This window comes from Ascidia mentula, chromosome 9, assembly GCF_947561715.1.
Source record: "Ascidia mentula chromosome 9, kaAscMent1.1, whole genome shotgun sequence".
Classification (NCBI taxonomy): Eukaryota; Metazoa; Chordata; class Ascidiacea; order Phlebobranchia; family Ascidiidae; genus Ascidia; species Ascidia mentula.
This window is the reverse complement of record NC_138574.1, coordinates 13,581,283-13,601,786: the sequence shown is the minus strand read 5'-3', so window position 1 is coordinate 13,601,786 and position 20,504 is coordinate 13,581,283. Positions and strand designations below refer to the sequence as shown.

At 38.7% G+C, this 20,504-nt stretch overlaps 4 protein-coding genes and 1 pseudogene across 4 annotated transcripts; all 5 read right to left on the bottom strand.

The window, feature by feature from the left end:
- Nucleotides 1–1,254: 1,254 nt before the first annotated feature.
- On the bottom strand, nucleotides 1,255–3,294 carry LOC145913760 (uncharacterized). Its single transcript, XM_083001513.1, has 2 exons — nucleotides 3,169–3,294; nucleotides 1,255–2,513 (listed from the first exon to the last, which is right to left on the bottom strand). The coding sequence occupies exons 1-2, from the start codon at nucleotides 3,178–3,180 to the stop codon at nucleotides 1,830–1,832; spliced, it is 696 nt and encodes a 231-aa protein (XP_082857639.1). The 5' UTR covers nucleotides 3,181–3,294; the 3' UTR covers nucleotides 1,255–1,829.
- Nucleotides 3,295–4,270: 976 nt separating this feature from the next.
- Nucleotides 4,271–6,154, bottom strand: LOC145913759 (uncharacterized). Its single transcript, XM_083001512.1, has 2 exons — nucleotides 5,998–6,154; nucleotides 4,271–5,553 (listed from the first exon to the last, which is right to left on the bottom strand). Exons 1-2 carry the CDS (start codon nucleotides 6,034–6,036, stop codon nucleotides 4,879–4,881), a joined length of 714 nt encoding a protein of 237 aa, XP_082857638.1. The 5' UTR covers nucleotides 6,037–6,154; the 3' UTR covers nucleotides 4,271–4,878.
- Nucleotides 6,155–6,922: 768 nt separating this feature from the next.
- On the bottom strand, nucleotides 6,923–10,244 carry LOC145913758 (UDP-glucose 4-epimerase-like). Its single transcript, XM_083001511.1, has 6 exons — nucleotides 9,986–10,244; nucleotides 9,315–9,489; nucleotides 8,967–9,117; nucleotides 8,574–8,739; nucleotides 8,362–8,487; nucleotides 6,923–8,083 (listed from the first exon to the last, which is right to left on the bottom strand). The coding sequence occupies exons 1-6, from the start codon at nucleotides 10,154–10,156 to the stop codon at nucleotides 7,790–7,792; spliced, it is 1,083 nt and encodes a 360-aa protein (XP_082857637.1). The 5' UTR covers nucleotides 10,157–10,244; the 3' UTR covers nucleotides 6,923–7,789.
- Nucleotides 10,245–11,772: 1,528 nt separating this feature from the next.
- On the bottom strand, nucleotides 11,773–17,977 carry LOC145914643 (flavin-containing monooxygenase 5-like). Its single transcript, XM_083002461.1, has 12 exons — nucleotides 17,869–17,977; nucleotides 17,304–17,475; nucleotides 16,486–16,569; nucleotides 15,471–15,595; nucleotides 14,794–14,936; nucleotides 14,511–14,596; nucleotides 13,996–14,122; nucleotides 13,646–13,834; nucleotides 13,098–13,248; nucleotides 12,924–13,027; nucleotides 12,496–12,594; nucleotides 11,773–11,988 (listed from the first exon to the last, which is right to left on the bottom strand). Exons 1-12 carry the CDS (start codon nucleotides 17,975–17,977, stop codon nucleotides 11,773–11,775), a joined length of 1,605 nt encoding a protein of 534 aa, XP_082858587.1.
- Nucleotides 17,978–19,246: 1,269 nt separating this feature from the next.
- Nucleotides 19,247–20,473, bottom strand: LOC145913325 (putative thiopurine S-methyltransferase pseudogene; annotated as a pseudogene).
- Nucleotides 20,474–20,504: the final 31 nt, after the last annotated feature.

Sequence of the window (20,504 nt, the reverse complement as noted above, 5' to 3'; positions counted from 1 at the left end):
AGAAAAACAAGTTTCAAGTCAGACCGCATTTCTTAGTCATTGCTGTGATTCTTGCAGCTTTTGCAGGACTTAATTTTAACTTAAACTATTTGAAAACGCTAAACACTCATTCCGTGGAAAAACTGTAAGGTTTATTTTAGGGTTTGGACCTTGGCCAAAGGATTAAAAATTATTTCCGTTGTAAAATAGTGGTTGAAGATTTGCTGGGTATCTAAATTTACGCATTTGCATAAGTATTCAGCTGCTGAATTACAAAAAAACAGTTTGTTATTTTTTGTTAATTAATGAAACCTTTTTATTGGTGGTGTGACGTCATTACACAGACCAACAACGATGGGAAATTCTTGCTGAGTTTGCAGCGATTCAACCTCGTAATTAAAGACACAAAATCGCCTGAAGAGTAGCCTCAAGCAATTAAGCTTTTCCGCAGCCTCGTTTCTAGAATACATCGACGCTAACGCAGCTTTTCAATGATTTGCAAAATTTGATGTCAACTTTTACATTGTTTTCGTTCTGTTTCTTGTCGAAAAATTCCTTCCCCGTTTATTGTTCGGAAATTTATGCATAAAGGCAAGGGTTTTAAAGCTTGTAATGTTGAAATGTAGAGTGTGAAATTATTAATAAACATATTGTGTGGTTGACGAACACCAAACAACTACAAAACCTCTTTACAGACAAGTTATACTCCATAATCAATAAGTAGTGGCGGCCACAGAGTGGAAAAACAAATCTCCAGGCAATTACCAAAGAAGGCTAAATCATAGACCATGCAGAGTTAACGTTAATGCTAACAATGATTGCCAAACTCTGTGTTTGATTTCCACTGCAGTTAAATATAATACCAGTACAGTATGGATGAATATGTTGCTGCATTTTTTATTTCGTTTTAATAGCCTATATGATATGCGCGGAAAAATTTGTTGTTGTTAAATGTTAGTTATGAGTGTAGTAGCATAATTCAGTTTGTTGACAAACAATATTTGCATCTTTATGTCACTTGTCAGAACAAATTAAGCTTTCAGAGGAATTTAGTCAGGGGTTGGCCGACATTTTCCTGCTCGGAAAGTCTTAACGAAACACACCCTTTTTCCACCAATTATTCCCCTTACTGTATGTGTTGTTGCTGTGCGAATTGAGAAGCATTGTACATAGGCTTCTTGTTTTGTTAACTATTTTATTGTTACATTGTCACACAGCAAGTGTTTGGTTTGGCCAAGAGAAAAATGGACTGAAATTTCTGCCCTTCAGTGCAATATTCATTACAAAATTCATTACAAAAATGTGTATTCAAATATCGACAGTGATTGAAAATGCAATATTGACAAGGATTGAAACCGGGTAAGCACCACAAATCAAATTTTTAGGAAAATTACGAAATAAAAAGCAGCTGAAACGCGAACCAATACCTACAACGAAATATAGACGTTGTCAACGGCACCGGTAGAAATATGCAACAAAGCTATGTGGAATATATCGCAGTTCAAACATGCACAGTCAGCCTGCAGCGAGTTTCAGTCGCCGCGCAAGCAACCAGCACGTCATTCGCAAAACAATCTACACCCGCCTCGCACCGCATATTTCCACCAACCGCAACGCAATGGTCACATTTCGTAGGATTAGTACGGTTTCCGAAGCAGCTTTGTTTGCTACCAAGGCCAAAACACTAACATTTATGAGAGTATTATCACCATCGGGTATTACTTGGTGGCTTTTTAACAAATATTTTTGAACAGTGACATATAATATTGCATAATTGACGAAATTTGGTAAAAGCTGAGAGCATTTGGCCCACAATTGAAAACATGTACAAAAAATGCATGAGCTTGTTTTTAAGCTGCAGCAAAAGCTCCTGCCCCGACAAATCCATTTCGGGACATTGCCTCGTTGAAACTCTCTTTAATACGGTTCACAATCACATTTATCCAAAAGTCCACAACTGGGTTGACAACTTTCCTTACAAACCAGTTCAATGGCGCATCCCAAAACGTGCTCTTTACCCAATGTAGCCCATCTTTCACTGTGTCTACAGCTGCGGAACCGCACCTGCTAAAAAACCCTTTCACTTTACCCCACCAGCTGTGCGGTTCCGGTACAGGACCTTGTGGACATGTCGGGCCCTCCTGTGGATCCTCCTGCTGTTCCTCCTGGTCCACAATGCTTGAATTGCAGGAGTAAAATTCCTCATCTTCATCGCTGTCCACTTCGAAGTTGTTGGCCTCAATTTTCTGATTCTGATAATTTTGATAGTATCGCTGACCAAGCCAGCATGCAACGGTTACTAGATGTGCTCCAGGAACCCCAACTTGTCCAGCAAAGTAAGCGATTCCACTGACTACCAAAAGATTCTTGGCAAGTGTGGAAATGGTTTCTAATTTCTCTTGGTCTTCAACTGAATTTAGGTTGTCTCCCGTGAGACCAAACCAATCACAAGCGTACTTGACTGCATTTTCCATCACATGTCCGTCGTTTCTATCGTCCACATGTCGACCGGACCACACCAGAATACGCCTGGCCTGAAAGCAGAACGATCGATTATTTACTAAATTCCATTATCTTTGGGTGCTTTTATATTTTTATCGTTTACTGCTTCCATTTTACTCACAACGAAACTGTTTTCACAAACAAGACAACAACACAAGCAATATGTTGACATAACCCTGAGGAAGTCTCGCCGGATGGCAGACGAAATGTCGGTTTCGAATAAATAACTTCAGAAACTTGTAAGTTCCAGAAGAACGATTTTGATTAATTAGTATGTCTGGCAGCAAAAATAGCAGTATAAGACAACAACAATGCAGTGCATCAAAGTTAGCATTTTGCTTATTCTTTGCATTGTCATGCATTGAAACTTAAGTCATTGATTGCTATGCCATTAGGTTCCACGGCACATATACCAACAAAGGCGTGACTCTACACAATCACTGAAGCCTGGTCGGTTGGTTTATTTACAATGTCAACAGAACAGTTTTCATAATAAAACTTCATTTTAAATACTGTTGCATGGTTGTAGTGTACGTGCCACACCGAAATGCCAACCAGAGGAACTGTACGGAAAGTTTACTAGCAACATATTTGTCGTGTTTTGCAAGTGCTGAACGTGCAAGTAGGCTACTGAATATGTATGCCATATAGCTAGTAACAAACATATTCAAACACACATAAACTTACCAGGTCCGACATGCTTCTTAAGACAGAAAGCTTTTCACATATATATCGACCATCCAGTCAGAAACACGCAACAAATAAGCCTATTTATTGGCATGGCACAGAAATATATACTTTTGTCGCCAGTCGAATCCCTAATAAAACTACCGGGTGTTTCCCCCGGGATTGGCTACTGGAAAACAAGGCTATTCTTGGCGCCGAAAAGAACACACCCTCTTTTAAATATGCACAAAAATAAGATTTTATTCCGTGCAAGACTGTGAATTGTTTAGTCATACACCAAACATGACCACAAAAATTAGTTCACTATGTACCTTTTAAGTAAATTGACTAACAGCACTTAATATTCATCCGCAGACGTGGTATGTAACGTGACCCCGCGCAATAACTTCCCGTGGTTTAGTCCCATAGGCAGTAACTTGTTTGGTTTTTTTCCTCGCAGTCATTCATGTTCACAGTTTGTAACTTACAATATCAAATAGCCTGATGTCAACGCATTTATTTTCAAGAATACATGTTTCGCTAAATAAGCATCTTCAGTTCTCATAATAGCAAACGTGAAGTTTCCACCTGTGTCACGCACAAGTGGCATTGGAAAAAAGGTAGATTTCGGAATATATTCATTAAAAGTTTGTAACTTAGTTACTCACACAAAGGTTAATGTTGATGTCACGTAACCTTCAACAAGTAATTACCTCACTAAGCGAGCTAATGTTAAACACATAGCCTACCTGTCAACCGTTGCGGCGTCGTTGTATATAGGCATTGTGTAACTGTAGTACCCCCACCTAACCACTTGATTTTTGTTAATAAACGTATGAGAAGTGATTCTTTGTTTATTCATTCAATATATGAGACTTATTCTTGAGTTAAAGTCAGGACACAGCTATTGTTGAACTGCCGCCAGTACAGTAACCCCTTGCGTCATAGCGCCCTAAATCGCCATTTATACGTTTCAATCAGCTTTTAATCGTAACAATCAAACATATGACAAGTCGTTTTAAGTCACACCGAAACTGCAGTGATGGGACCTGTTACGTCGAAACAGTGGCCCTGGCTGCGGCTCACTACAAAAAAAGATCAAATATAACTTAAAACGCTCACATGGAATACAAAATGCAAAGTTTATTTAAATCATCGACAACGATTGAAGATGTAATATGGACAAAGGAGATTATGTGAACGGAGTCAGCAACTCAGAGATGCAACGTTTATACAAGCTCAAGTGCAAAAACATCACCAGTGTAAACGTTAACAAAAGTGGCCATAGATAAAAACCAGGAAAAAACATTCGAATCAAAAACCAATTCGTGCCGCTAAAATAGACGCCAATTGTCAACGGCACTGGTAGATATATGCAACAAAGCTATGTGGAATATATCGCAGCTCCAACCTGCACAGTCAGCCTGCAGCGAGGTTAAGTTGCCGCGCAAGCAAACAACAGGTCATCAACAATACAACCACACCCGCCTCGCACCACATATTTCCACCAACCGTAACGCAATGGTCACATTTCGCGGATTCTCATGGTTTCCGAAGTAGCATTTCGCTCTTTAGTGAAAGTCTGATCAATAATGATTACCAGAAGGTAATTATCACTAGATTTTGTGTGTTGTTGTACGATTGCAATCGGGAATACGTGATTAGCAACAAAATGCAACGAAGCAGAGACACGAAATTTTTGTATGTACACAAACGGGCTAAGGGCAGTGTTCAAGCAGCAGCTAAAGCTGCGCGAAAAGCTTGTGGCATTCTCTCCATGATTGTTGCCATGCCACGCTCTATACAATAATTGATCCCAAAGTCCACAACTGGGTCGACGACCTTTTTTACAAACCAGTTCAATGGCGCATCCCAAAACGTGCGTTTGACCCAACGCAGCCCATCTTTCACTGTGTTTACAGCTGCGTTGCCACACATGCCAACAAACTCTTTCACTTTGTGAAACAAGCTCTGCTGTTGGGGAATTGGACATGGATGATTTTGCCGAACCTCCTGTAGATCATCCCGCACTTCGGTCTCGTCTGCGAAACTTGAGTTGCAGGAAAAAAACTCCTCGTCCTCATCGCTATCAACTTCTTCGTTGCTTGCCGCGATACTCTGTTGCTGATAATTTTGGTAGAAGCGTTTTCCCAGCCAATAGCTGACGGGTATAAGCATGGCACCAGGAACCCCGACTTGTGCAGCGACGCAAGCAATTCCTCCACTGACCACAACATTCTTAGCAAGGGTGTAGACAGATTCAAGCTTCTCTTGGTCTTCTGTTGAACTTGGTTTGTCATGTTTGATGCCAAACCAATTACACGCGTATTTAACCGCGTTTTCCATCACATGGCCGTCGTTTTTATCGTCAACGTATTTTCCGCACCTGACCAGGATACGTCTGGCCTGAAACGAAAAAGTAAAACGAGTTTACTTTGAGACCAGTTTAGTTTCCTTCATTACTATTAGTTTTTTTAGTGGTGCAAAGTCCACACAAATTCGGCACACAAAAAGTTGGTTCTTTGTCATTCGCAGGCTTTGGTTGAAAATTTTTATTTGTCGCAAGAAACGGTGGAAGATAAAACTACAGTTATAGGGAATCAAGATCTTGTTCTGTTTTGCTTTGAATCACAATTAGGCTTGATGCTAAATACCAAGCTTGTTAACCCACAAAATGGCATTAAAATGATGAAAAGTGCCACCAATAGTCACCATTTACCCAAACGATGTTTTTCTATAACTTAATCTTTATGTGCAGTAGCTGCTGAACATGGTGCTGTTATTGCTGTGCTGTTAGCTGTAGGCTATAGTCCATAAGTGTACAAACATATACACATTAATGTAACTTACCGTGTCCTTCATATTTCCGGGACCTAACCAGTTCGACATGTTTTGTTTGGACTCCAATAGACTCACATACTCATCGACCAACCATAGGAAAACAAAATAAGTTTGCTGGAAATTGTGCTGATTTATAAGCCTACACGCTTGTAAACCTTCTCCAACGAAACCGAGCGGTGTTTCCCCTGGGATTGTTTGCTGGGAAACGTCAAGACTATTTTCGGCACGAAAAGAAGAGCCAATTCCATCATGCAGCAAACCATCAAGGTTTCAATCATTACAATCAAGTAAATTGAATAAACGTATATTATTTACGACCACGAAACATTCGTACCGTGACGAATATTGTGTTAAATAGATTATGAAGCAAATAGCTTTGAATATTCATCCGCGATCTGCCTTTGTAACATGAACCTACAAAATAACTTTCCGCGGTTTCGCTACGCACGCACGCAAGTCATATTTTGATTTTCTCCTCAAAATAATTCTTGTTTGATGTTTGCTTTATAATGGGACATACCTGCAATTATAGCCAAAACTGCATCTAGGCGTGTTCATTCGTCCACATACAATACGAATGTGCTTTTTTTTGACAAAAATACTATTACTGCAGATCCAGCTCGGATGTGATGGCAGTGAACACATTTCCAGCATATTATCGATATTTTTGCCTCTGTTGCAAGGTAGTGTGGTAGAAATAATGATTGCCATGAGGACTGAAACACCTTAAAAACCAATGTCCGTCTAACCTTTCCCCAAATTGGATAATCCATCTCATGCCAACCGGCCCCAAAGTTGTCTGTTGTTTTTGAAAGGACAACAATAAAGGCATCACGTGACTTCCAACGACCAATCGCATCAGGAATCCAAATTTACGGTCGAAATATTGTTTGTTTAGCTTAGGGTAATGACAAGCAAACAATAAACATAAACCGAATCCACATATTTGTAATTGCGACACTACTAGCTAATATTAGATATACAGCATAAACGTCACAAAGCAATGCTTTGATGTAACAATATCGACGAAAAAGTCACGCACAGTTCGAAGGCGTCGCCTCCACGTGTTTCACAAACAAACGTACCAGGGCGTGCAGCACCACTATCATATATATAAACGTATAAATTGCACACGTTTAAGCGCAAACAGAGATTATAGGCTCAAAGAACTGCAAAAACCTGTTCGTCAAGGGCTTTGGACGTTTAGGGTGTCAACAAAAAAACGAATGAAGAATTTTTTAGAAGGTCGGAAACCGTATCGGCCTAGACTGACACGCCCTTAGCAAACGAATCGGCCGTTTAATCCCACACCACGAACACACACATATGTGGGAGATGAGCTTGAAGAGCAAAATAAACTATGATGCATAATGAGATTTTGGGGTTCGAAGATTATTTAACGTTAGACCAATATAATTACTTGGTTTAGTGCTCCATTTTTGTTAGTCCTACTTCTAAGCATGCAGTGAGTGTGACAGCGTCGTCACAAATATAATTGTTAGTGTGCACTGCTCAATTCATTATGAGCAACTAGAAATTATCAGTGGTAGTAAGTGCATCGGCAAAGTAAACACACAATAAAGTGATGACACAAAATACATAATAAATTACATTGAAGCCTACAATAAACTAATCTACTGACACTAAATGATTGCATTAAAACTACACGCCATTCTATAATTGCGCTGAGTTTGTTAATTTCATTAAACACTGCATTAAGGAATTAAATATCATTTGATCGCAGCAATATTAATGAATTCAAGCTACATGGTGTTAAAACTAAACAAAGAAGCAAAGTACATCATGTACTTTTTGTCCCACTTGGCAGATAACCATTAGGGTTTTTTTGTTGAAATGTCCACAAATCTTCACACATGTCAAGAACGGTTTTCTCAGTTTTCCAACCTAACTCGTCCCATGCTCTGGAAGGGTCACAGTAAAAAATTGCCACGTCACCAGGCCTCCTATCCTTCATGATGGTGGTGATTTTGACTCCAGAAACCTCTTCGAAAGCTTGAACCATTTCAAGCACAGACGTGCCTTTCCCTGATCCAAGATTGTAAGCACGAAATCCCTTTTTCAACTTGTCAAGTGCCTGTGAAAATCGGAAATGTTTAATGGATCACAAGATCCTCTGCTATTTTTGTTACATTCGTGCAACGATTCAATGTGACTGTCAGTGATTGCATCTGCATGGACAGTTGGCAAACAAATGGATCACAAAAACTTTCCACCCCTACTGAATTTGGCAGGGATTTTTGCCATAACACCAGTATTTATGTACTGTGCTAACATACATAATATCTTATACACAACCATCGTTACACTTTAAGCATGTAATTAAAAATGACACCAATATCATTTGACACTTACATGCAGAGCTGCTGTGTGGCCTTTGGCAATATCAACAACATGCACATAATCACGCACACCCGTTCCATCCACTGTTGGGTAATCATTTCCAAACACATTCAAGTGCTTTCTTCTGCCGACTGCAACCTGCATTAATTTTAAACCAATGTAAAAAGTTGGGTTTTATGATTTTAACTTAGGCACTTAATTAATTACAATGAAAACCAACAGACCTGTGCAATGTAAGGCATAAGATTGTTTGGAACACCTTTAGGATCTTCACCAATCTTTCCAGATTTGTGGGCACCAACAGGATTAAAATATCTTAAAGCCATAACTTTCCATGCATCATCTGATAAAGCCACATCCCTCAAAATATTCTCGATAAACAGCTTTGTGCTGAAGGTAAAAAAAACATTAAAAGGTATGAAGTATTATTAGGACTCGTGTTGGACAAAAAAAATGAGCATTCAGCTTTTCGATGCCAAAATTGGTTAACTTACAATTATTTAGGAAATGATTTTGGAGGCTATTGTTCAAAATAAGCATGCATGTTTATTAGAAATAACCAAAAGACACTGATCATGTGAACGACATAATGGCACCATGGTGGGAATTATTCATACCTTGCGTAGGGACATGTACAATTTCCTAATGGACTATCTTCCATGAGAGGCAATTCTTCAGGAGGGACTTCTGAATAAACAGTTGCAGAACTGCTGAATATAATTTTCTTCACGTTGTTGTCAGTCATGGCTTTGATAAGATTCAATGTTTCTGAAAAGCAAATTAATGAATCATAAATATTAAGAAATGTGAATAGAGATGAAAAAATAACTGGTTATTGGCTTTTGTATTTATGTATATACATGTTATATACTTCTTTTTAATCTAAGTTTGTAAGAATAATAATTAAAACTCCTTCGATTAACATCATTTAAGCCTATTGCACATAACTGTCATGGATAACAAACCTGCCACATTGTTTCTGTAGTACATAAGTGGTAATTGTTTTGACTCTCCAACCGCTTTAAAACCTCCAAAGTGGATGACAGCCTTGATGGAATAGGTTTTAAATACTTTGTCTAATATGGACTTGTCTCCATATCCTCCTTTAACAAAGTGGAGGTTCTTAGCTTGTGAGGAAGTCTAAAAGACAAAATATATCAGTGTCAGTGAATGAAGGCATGCTAAATTTCTGTAGGCAGACTTATTAATATATTATTCTATAAAGTATGGCCGATTCACATTGCTAAAAATACATGTAGACATGTTTCAACGTAGGTGAACAGCATAATAGACTTTATCAAATTCCAGTCTCAGTAGTTTATAACTGTAAAAACTGAATCAAATCATACTATATTACAAATACATACTGAGTATAAATAGACTGGCCCATATTGTTATTAACACTGTCATGTTAAAGACATTTCGACAAAAAGTTTTGTCATCATCAGTTTATCTATTTATACTCAGCATTATGAGAAAACCCGTGAGTTGTGTTCCTAAGTTTGTGGGCAACAAATACATAGATGTTAAAAATCGCTAATGGCATATTGTGTGAGGCTGTTAACAAAGGTGACTTGCCTTGAAATGAATATTGTAACACAAAATAAAAAAAAATTTAAAAAATATGTGCATTTACCACAATTGTCTTTATTCTGGAAATAGCAGGAGGTAGATTGGTGGAATCGGAAGCAGCATTGGAAAGATTATCAACAACTACAACTGTTTCATCTTCTTGCAAAAGTTCAACTACTGTGTGGCTACCAATAAACCCGGCACCCCCAGTCACTAAAACAGCTTTACTTTTCATTGTACTACCAGCAGCAAAGGCTGATAACAATATTGTTTGAACAAAAGTGAACAAGTTGCAACAAATTTAATCGGAAAATAAACAGCCACCTAATTATAAAAATAAGGTAATTAGAAAGACCTCAAACAAAGAAAATAAACTTTTTGCGCCAATATAACCTATTTCACAAGTTTAAACCTTTCACTACACCTTATTCTCAAATTTATCGCAGAAATATTGATAAACGGCACCTCTAGTCGCTACAAAATGCAGTACACCTTCCACCAAATTACATCTTACATTAGACAGACGGTTTCCTGATGTAGCTTTCGGCTACGTTTGAAAATTTCCTAAAACAACCACGTCGTTTCGTCTGCACATTTACGCAATTAAGTATTTCATCTCTGAGCAAAATTTAATGTGCCAAAGCCTATAAACACAGCAAAACAACCGCAGGCTCCAAAAAAACGACGTTTTTTTACACGTTGACGTATTTTAGTTTGAGGAGAAAATACCAATTCGTGTTTGCTCAGGGGAAACACCTCAGTGTATTTCTATGGCGGGCTCCGACCCTCTGACGCAAGCAGTATTTTATTATGCTAATAAACAGTTTATAAACCTGCGGCAAGTTAAAAAACAAAAGTGTAATTTACTAGTTTTGTTTAGATTATTTTTGGTGGTATTTTATTGACAGGCCATTTTTGGCTTTTACACGTAGCCTACTTCAAGATTAGAGCTTTGCGTCAAGCTACAGAACATGTTTGCTTCTGTTTCACACCTACAGCAGTTGCGAAAACTGATGATGCCTTGTTGGGCGACCTCACACAGAAATTTATAGTTTTATCTGTGCCAAATAGAATTGATTTGATTCTGTCTTTTAACAATTCCTGTTGCTGCCAGGCATATTGCAATTTAAAAAATGTACTGCTATTCTGATTTGACAAGCGGTGTCAACGTGTCCTTTTTTCTTTTTGTGCCCCCCCATGTTTTTTAGTGTAGTTCACTTTGAAATTGCGTTATACCTGATAAAGTCTCGCCTCATGGCAGACGAAACGTCGAAGAAATACAGCATGTGTATTTTATGGCAGAAGAGCATTACATTTTAAACTGGTCTTTTTTTTCAAACAAGGTGTATCCCTTACAATGCTAGCTCTAACATAAGGCAATAGTGTGACGAATAGCTCTGCATTAAATCGACTAAACAACGGAAGTAACGTATCTCGCTACAATAGGCCGGACAGCACACTGTATAGTTTGACAGAAATCCAGACAACGATTACATGATTATAGATCGTTATCAGACCGTGGTGATTTACGCGAACACAGCAGTAAAAACAGACATTTCTGAGCGATTAAGTTCTTGTGGTTATTGTATTTTGCATTGCATCGATAAACATGACGTTTTTCGTAGGTTAGGCTATAGCTATATAAACGACACCATAATAGCCTGTGGGCACAGGACAAAAATACCGTAGGCAATACTGCTGATTTTTGCTGTCCTCAATCAAAATCTCTCTATATATGTATTTTGACTATAACAAAGCAGTTAATGTTTCAAAAAATAGTACAATGCAATAAATGATAAGCAACATGCAAAAATTATCCCCTTTTCTATCTGGAGCTAAAAATACGATCAGTTACATCCAGAGGCAAACGTACAGCGCGATAATGGCAATTATACCAGCATAGTAAAACCATCCGCTGGATTTTTCCTCTTCCACCTCAACCTTTCTTGTACGTAAAGTGTACAGAGCAATTTCCTTCTGTTCCATGACTCGCGTCCTCGCTTGCTCGTAGTCCGCCCCGGGTCCTTGCAATCGGAACTGGTATGATGACGTCATCTCAAAGAATACCTGCATATTATGTAGTTAGTATGACGTCACTCTGTGATGCAGCTGAAGCAACCAACTCTAATGTGTTTAGCACACGAATTTTTCCTGTGTGAAATCATTAAATAACCATGGAATGCCCTCTTGTCTTGTTCAAACGTGGACATTTTGGACACAACCACAAGGCAGATAGCATTCCACACGCCAGGCACAGGAACAAGTAGTAACTTATATTTATGTACGCAGAACGAATGCCTCAAAGGGATGAAAAAACTTTTGAGGTCATGCAGAGCACTGCGAATTTCATTGTGTCTTAAAACAACGTCGATATGAACACCGTTTACAGCAAAGTATTGCAATACCTTTATGGCGTATACCGTTTAGAAGGTTTGTGCCAATTCGAAACAAAATAGTGATGTATACTTGTCTTGCGCATTTATACGAGTGTATCCTGATGAAGGCTAGTTGCATAGCAACCGAAGATATTTATAAATATGATTGCCCAAAGAGCTTTTTTGTATCTACACCTACCTTATAAGCCAATTTGGGATCAGTGAGGAAAAGTTTCAACAAATTGGGTTTGCATCCAACGATGTCGGCAATCTCGTCAATGTACGTGATGTGGTCAACCTACACATGTAACGAGTTATTTTGTTTAAACAACCAAGCATTAATTCTTAAAACAAAGAAAAACTGGCCCTTGTTCATATTTCCTGCAATGTGCACGGGCCATCAGTTTCTTCTTATGGTCATAAGTAAATCCGTTAAGCCCTAATTTGTTTTAAATAAAGCCCAAAATTGTTGAACTTCTGATGCCTTTAAACGAATGGAGGGATTCATGTAGTGTTCAAATATATGTTAAATAGGTTAATAGTTTATGACGAGAAATCGTGTTCTGAGGCTTTCACCACCAGTTAGTAAATCATTAACTTTTTCTAGGCTAAAGTTCGAACAAGTACCTCGATGTGATGTCTGTGGCTTTTATAGAACCTGGCGGCGATCCACTTCTTTTTATCGTCGATATCTTTCTGCATTTCAGGCTGACTTGGCAGTCTTTGTTTGCCTGCGTATTTACACATGAACCTTACACGCGCAATAGACAACGTCCGACACTAACGGCTGTGTTGACTTACCTGTGAAAACACGGGTAACCCATCTGGATTGCATTTCAGACAGTGGATTGATTGATACTAGAGCTTGTACATGCCCGATCACAGCTAGCGTGTTGTGCTTCAATCCCATTGGCCATATGTACTTGTACAGGGCGCAGTCGTTGCCTTTTCTCTGCCCAAAAGATACAATAAACGTGAGTTTAACACCCCGACTCTTATGCTTAGGAAATAATGGGCAAGTGAGGTTAGTTGTTTTAAGCGTAAAAAGTTGCCGAGAAAATCCTGCAAACTTCGGGTCCAGCTGTGAATGCACACAGAAAAAATATTGTGAGAAACTTCGTACATTTGCGTTGGTTATGAACCAAATTACAATTTCTGGGGCCCTTTTTTTATTTTTTTTCATGACGCAAAGAAAGCAAATAACAAATCTTACCCGAAGATTTAGTCAATTAAAAAGTACGAATGTTTTATATTACAGCAAGATATACGTAACACAAATATGGCATTCGTAATCACGATTAAAAAATAAATAAAACCCTAACTACCTTGTAACTTCATAAATCTCAAACCTGCAGGAGTGAATCTTCTAGAAACGGAAAACTAAAGTCATATCCAGTCGAGAAAATGACAGCGTCAAAGTTTTCGGTTGTGCCGTCTTCGAAGTGAGCGCAGTTCCCAACAAAGCGAGTGACGTTCGGTTTAATTGTGATCGCACCGCCAAGAATCTTGGATGGAAGAACGTCGCTCAGTGTAGGATGCTGCAGAGGAATGCATTGTTTATTTGACAACCACAGTAAAATAATAAAAGAACAAACACTAAAATCACATTTTCGACCAATAACAAAGCATAAAAACGCACCAATACCAACACACAGGAAGAAAAGAAACAGGAATTAATTCGCAAAGGAAAAATACAGACTTGGCGGAAAGGTCCAAATTTCGGCTGTAATCCATAGTGGGCGTGGTTAAAGCTTGAATTGAGCATCGTTATGAACTGTTTCTCTCTGTACTTGGCTGGAAGGGTGCGATTCAGGAGGTCCTGGTATCTAAACGTATATAATATATTTCACGTAGGTTTTTTCGGAATTGTTGAATTTCTCTCCCCCAAAACAAAGCATCGTGTGTTTGCAGGCACTTCCAGGGCAAATATAACACACCCAAAACGTTCCCGTGTTTTCATCAGCTAAATCTTCGGGTAATTGCTGAATATGTGTTTCTGTAGGCTACAAATTTATCTAGAATTACAGTAAATAGTGCTTCATCTGACGAAGTGTTGCATGTACCAAAAATTAAGAGTACCAATGAATTTGTTTTGTTTTTATTTAGTTTGGAGCTGGGCAAACTCTACGTATCTTAGGTAAGTTAAAGTTTTTCTGGAATATTGTACGGGTTATGTGTGGGTGTAGCTTTACAAACTTTCGCATTTGCGCTTACCTCGTGATAAGCCAGTTATCGATCGGAACACCATTTGGACCAACTCGACCAAACACCCAGGTTCCTTTCCTTGTGCTGGCGACGACCTGTATTACAATAAGGCTGATAACAATAGACAGAAGAGACATTATGTGTGTCCTGGGTAAGTTTGTGGATCAAAGTGCATTGTTGCAATAATTTACTCTTCAAACGTTTTATGGTATAGTTTGTGGCGTTTGACTTTAGCGAAATCAAGTTTTGCATCGATCTGATCAGGTTCTGTAACATAAAGTCTAATTTTTACCCTTTTGGCATGCCAGGAAACCTCAATGCTAATATCCGCACCCGAGTTCCCGAGACCGATGACGAGCACTCGTTTGTCTTCGAAACCTTTGAAATCGCGATAATCGTGACTGTGCATCACTTTTCCCGGGAATTTCTCGATTCCTGGATAAATCGAAAACCAGGTCATGAGCTGAAAGATGTTGTAAACATGCGTTCTATTTTAACGCTGAAAGTGGGCATGGAAAGACGCTGAAAGTGGGCATGGAAAGCGTTATATTCACGTCAACAAACGGTAAATTTTTGTACAAAATATATTAAATTGATCAAGCAGGGCATGTAGGTCATGATAAGGTCAAGGGAGACATCGTCATGAAATACGTGCATTTAATTCAGGTGGTCAAATTTAAGCAACTGTACTTGCTGTCAGTGGCCACAAAATTTAAACAAGTGTACGTTAAGAACGTGTGCAGAAAAAACATGACTGCAAGCTGTAATTGAAACTTTGATTGATAGAGTTTTTCAACGAAAGTTAGACACGTATAAATTAATTTTAAAATTTCAAAGAAAGGCTTTATTAGCTCCACGAAATTACCAAAGTTGGCGCTAAAATATATACTCTCTGACTTAACACATAAATCGCACATATGCAGGAAACCATTCCTATTCTTGTAAAAATAAAATATTGTTATGTTATACCAGGAAAATCTTGTAATGGGAAGAACGGATCTGCGTGGTGACCAACCGCAACCATCACACGATCAAAAATATCTTCCTTGACTTCTCTGTCGCTGTCCTTGGCTATGTTCCTAGATGTCACCTTCCTACAGTAAATCAGGACGTAAACTTAGAAAAAAATGTGTTTTGACAAAAGGCGAGCTGTCAAAAAATGGAGTTTATAAACCTGATGAAGTGTGGTAGAAACACTATGCGTTTCTTTGAAATTGCGATATATTTGGTGGCAACAGCAACACCATATTGACAGGCAAAACGTTGATCAAATGAGTTCTATTTTGATATTTTATATATCCAACTATATTGGGAATGAAGGGAAATGATCTAGTAAGTTTAATATTCTCAAAATCGCATATCGCAATTGTAGAACAGACGAACATTTTCTTTACACGATCTTATTCCCACGACACCTAAAATAAACCTTCATATACAATGGGATTTCAACCATGTTTCAATAAAACGTGCTTGCGAAAAAAGTTTGGAGTGATTTACATATAGTTCACCTCACACGTATGACTTTTCATTTGGTCGCACGTGATAAGTTAAAGAACCTGCGTGTTTGGCCATGGCACGTTTTTTGATGTTATACGCAGACATGGACGAACACCGCATATCGCCACCCACGCCTATATACGCGACAGCGGTTGCTATATGAGTACTCAATATCCGATTTTCTGGAAACTTGCTAATCTTCAAAGTAACTACATTTGGCTCAAATTTCTCTTTATCTTTTAATTCTCCGTTTTCCGTGCCCGCCATCATTTATCTTTCTTAGTGTGAAGTTGCATTTATCAAAGTAATAAAGAATATTAACCGTGGGTTTTCTTAATGTAGCAATACTCTTAGGGGTAAAAAGTTGGCCATTGGGAGTCCAACAAAACACATCATGTATATATGCAGAAATATAAATATAAGTAGTGGTTTTTATTTCAACTGAGGAATGTTATATCTTCCCTTTAACACGAAATTGATAACATACCAACGTCCTGTTGTCTCGTAATCGTCGGCGAAACGACAAGAGAGCACTTCAGTGTTGAACTCGATGCGAGGTAAAAGCTTGAAACTGTGAAAAAGGGCTTAACGTTTCTTACGTCATAACATGTCAACAAAAACTCATTCCAACAATCAAACTCATGACTTTTCAAACCGGAGGCTTATCCAGAAGGGGGAAATCGGCCAGCCCCCCTATGAATATGATGTCATAGCGCTAAAAAAACGCTTTAGTTGCGGGGTGTTCCAAAATTTACCAATGTTTTACATTACACCTAGATTAGTTTTGACTGATCAATGGCTATCTTCTTGTCTGGCGCACATGTTAACATTAATGCGTCACAGTGAGTTTTAGATTGTATAGATTGTACATTTGCTTATACAACATCACCATAGCGATTCTTTGAGAGCAATGTGTGCAATTTTATTGCACGAAGGTGTGAATGTTGCCTACTCTTCTTAAAACGATAGCTCGTCAAAGTTTTAAATGCTAATCCAGCTTGACCTTGCAAAAATGCGTGTTTGTTAAAATCATTTTGGCAGATACAATGTTTGTACGATATTTTTTAGCGCCTGGGGCTGTGCTTAACCTATAGTATAGGCGAAGAAACGTGCCCAATTGCAATGCAATATTGAATGCGGGTTTGATTGGCTAAATTTGGACATTACAAATTACATACATTTTTGTCAATGATAATGTGAAGGTTGGTCATGAGAAAGTTGACCCAGAATGGCAATTATAAATCTCGGAAACTTCATATACTTCACCAGGAATTTCGTTTCAAAGAGTCATTAACCACAACTCACCTATTGGCATAGCTCCTATAGTATTCTAGAACTTTCGAATTATGCATGAAGTTTGGGGCTTCTTTTGGCATCGGAAAATCCGAAAAGCTCATAGCGGTCTTGCTTGTATTAATGTAAGTCGACTTGTAAACCGTTGCTCCAAGTTTCTTGCCGGGCTCGAAACGCCAAAGTCCTGAATAACATTTTGAAGAATAAGTTTTGTTACCAAGGGGTAACTGCTACTATAGAATAAGCAATTGTTGATGTTTAATTGTTGATTTTTAGGGTATTTTTCCTGATGTGCTGCATGAGCTATCATCACCGATTTCCTTTACCAGCACCCTCAAAGGTTCACTTGGCTTTCATGTTTATTGTGTTCAACGCAAAGCGTGAATTCATAGCCCCTTAATCAACCTCATGCATTATGTTAGGTGACTTTGTGGCAGGCACGGTTGGGCAGTGGTACATATGGACACATCCATCAACCGCATTATATCAGCGACCATATGCAACGTATTTCACGCCAGCCTGCTTGAGTGCAGTTTCTAGATTAATTGCTCACTTTTAAAAATTTAAAGAGCCTCACCCCCGAGGTCGTAGTCTCGTTCGTAACAAACGACATCCAAGCCATCATCAAGTGCACATTTCATCGCGACCAGGCCGCTGCAACCAGAGCCAATTACCAATGCGCGCATTTTTCTGTTGCTTTCCGTACAACTGACGCAGGATGTTCGTAAGAGCACCTAGATTAGCTATGCAGACTGCAACACAAATACCTATAAAACCTTATTTGGACAGTGGCAACAGCAATATGCGTTGCACTGCGCACTAAATCATGACCGCAAGAGCATTTATGACTTAGTTTCTTTTTTGTTTTCTTTTTTGCACAAAAACGTTAGCTGCAAAAAATCAACGCTTGTTTGAAGTTGTCATCTGCAATGATCTGTCTGGCAAGCTTTAAAATACAAGATCTATGAAACTGCATGGCACAAAACCTGCTTTTATGTTAACGTTCGACATGTGTGAGACAAACAGGTACAGTGTATTTCCAACATTCTGCAGACCAAAAAAATAGCGCGGTGGTTATAACAATAATTTACAATTGGTTAAAAATTGTATTGCAGGACTTTAAGTAGTGTTTCACTAGGGCGAAATTCTTGGGTTTCTTAAATATCCGCTACACCACAGTCTGCAATGAAACCGAATTGATAAAAATCTAAGCAAACCGGAAACAAGAAATTTTCTTAAAAATTAGCACATTTCCCTTGTCCAAGACATTGCTCTTATGCGTGAGAATAACATTTGGAACTCAACACGAAATGGTCACTCTGCATATTCCTCAATCGCGTCAGCTACACTGATCCCTAGAATAGATGGAAAACGTCATTGTGGCATCACCAAATCAAAACGGTCTACGTGCCTAAATATTGCTCAAACCCAGATGTTGAACGTTCCATGTGTTTGCCATACTAACGCATCTACATCAGCGATTTCCTTTGCCCACACTCTTAAAGGTTCACTTGAGCTTTCATTTTTATTGAGTCAACCGCAATGCGTGAATTCATAAACTCTGAATCAACCTCATGTTTGCCTTAGCCGGGGGCTTAATTTGCTGAAGTCTCGTTAAACAAACCGCACTCAAGCGTTTCCTTGTCCGGTAAAAATGAAAAAAAGGGTAATTTTTTTTCTGGGTAGGTTGAAAAGAAACGTGCTGTTCGAACAATTACGCAATTCTAATATTTTAATGACCCTGGACATTATACGTCAAAGAAAGTTGCAAAGTTCAACTTTGATCCATCATATCTGCTTTCGGGTACAGCTAACTCGTTGTGTTACACGTGAATATACACTTTTATTGAGTTCAAAGGCGCCCAAACAAGCTTCTTCTATAAGTTTGTAAAGTCGATAGGAAAACAATTGCTTCGTAATCTGATTTTACTGTTATATCGTGTAAGATACGCGTACGGAATGGAAGACTTAACCTAAAGTCATCATAATGTTTCTGATGCAAAATTTTGGGCTTTCTTGGCCTTTATGGTAAACTGCGGGGACTTGTATAAAGAGTGGGAGGTCAAATGTGCCCAGGAACGCTGTGGTTACCAGACAGTGTGCTATACTTTGTTGTTTAAACCGATGTTTCAAACATGTCAATTTGACACAAACTTCTGAGAGTGTTACGCATTTTTTGAATCCGACAAAAGTTATTTCTTAACTGACTTGATCATACATGTGGCTTTAGGGAGTATAACCTGTTGCAGATGTTTTGTGTCTCCAGCATTTCACTCAAAAACACATGATGTTTGCAAGCGAGTAAAAAAGATTTTTTTACAGAGGAATGTCACCAAAAAGTCGCGGAAAATTAATTTACAAGTAAAAAAAAATACGCTTGCAATGACTTCAAAAACTATTGAAAGAATTCCCACACAATTTAAGAAACTTGACTTGGAATATTCGAGTTTTAAGCGATCGATGGAATTGAAGAATTGCGCGTCAATCTATACAGCGTCGCATATATTTCTTTCAATCCAAACTCTTCAAAGCGAGGAGACAAGATGCTATAACGTTTCAGCAGTTGCACGTCAAAGTCATTACCAAAGTGTGTTTTGACGTCATGAGCGGTGACGCAATGCGGTGGTCCTCCATATACGGTAGAATCGTATTCAACGCAGATGATGAAATATCGAGATTTTTCTTTCATTAAGTCTGAAAGGAGACGTGCGTATTTTGCCCGATCCGAAGTATTGATGGCGACCAGCGATCCACGGTCCCAAGCGGCGTCAAAACGGCCCAGAATGTCAACTGTGACGTCATTAATGTCACCCGAATATATGGTGATGTCACTATTTGGTTCTTTGCACTTGTACAATTTGAACGGGTGGCCTTCTACATCTGTGACGTCATAAGTCAGACGGTTTTCGCGGAAAAAGTCTTCTACAGCGTTGGTGCTGAATTCGAGGCCAACAACTTTGTGACCTTTATGCGCCAAGTAAGCCATGTCCACAGTTTTGCCGCACAATGGAAAGAAGATCGACCCTTTTTCTGGAAGCAAATCATTTTCGTATTCTACCAAGTCTGCATGCGCATCGTTTTTATGGAAACCTACATCGTCTGTGTTCCATCTATTTGTCCAGTAATCAATATCCAATACGTTGTCTTTGGTTCCTAATTCAGGGATATTTGTTGCCATGGTTCATTAACACCCCTACGTCAACTTGAAAATCA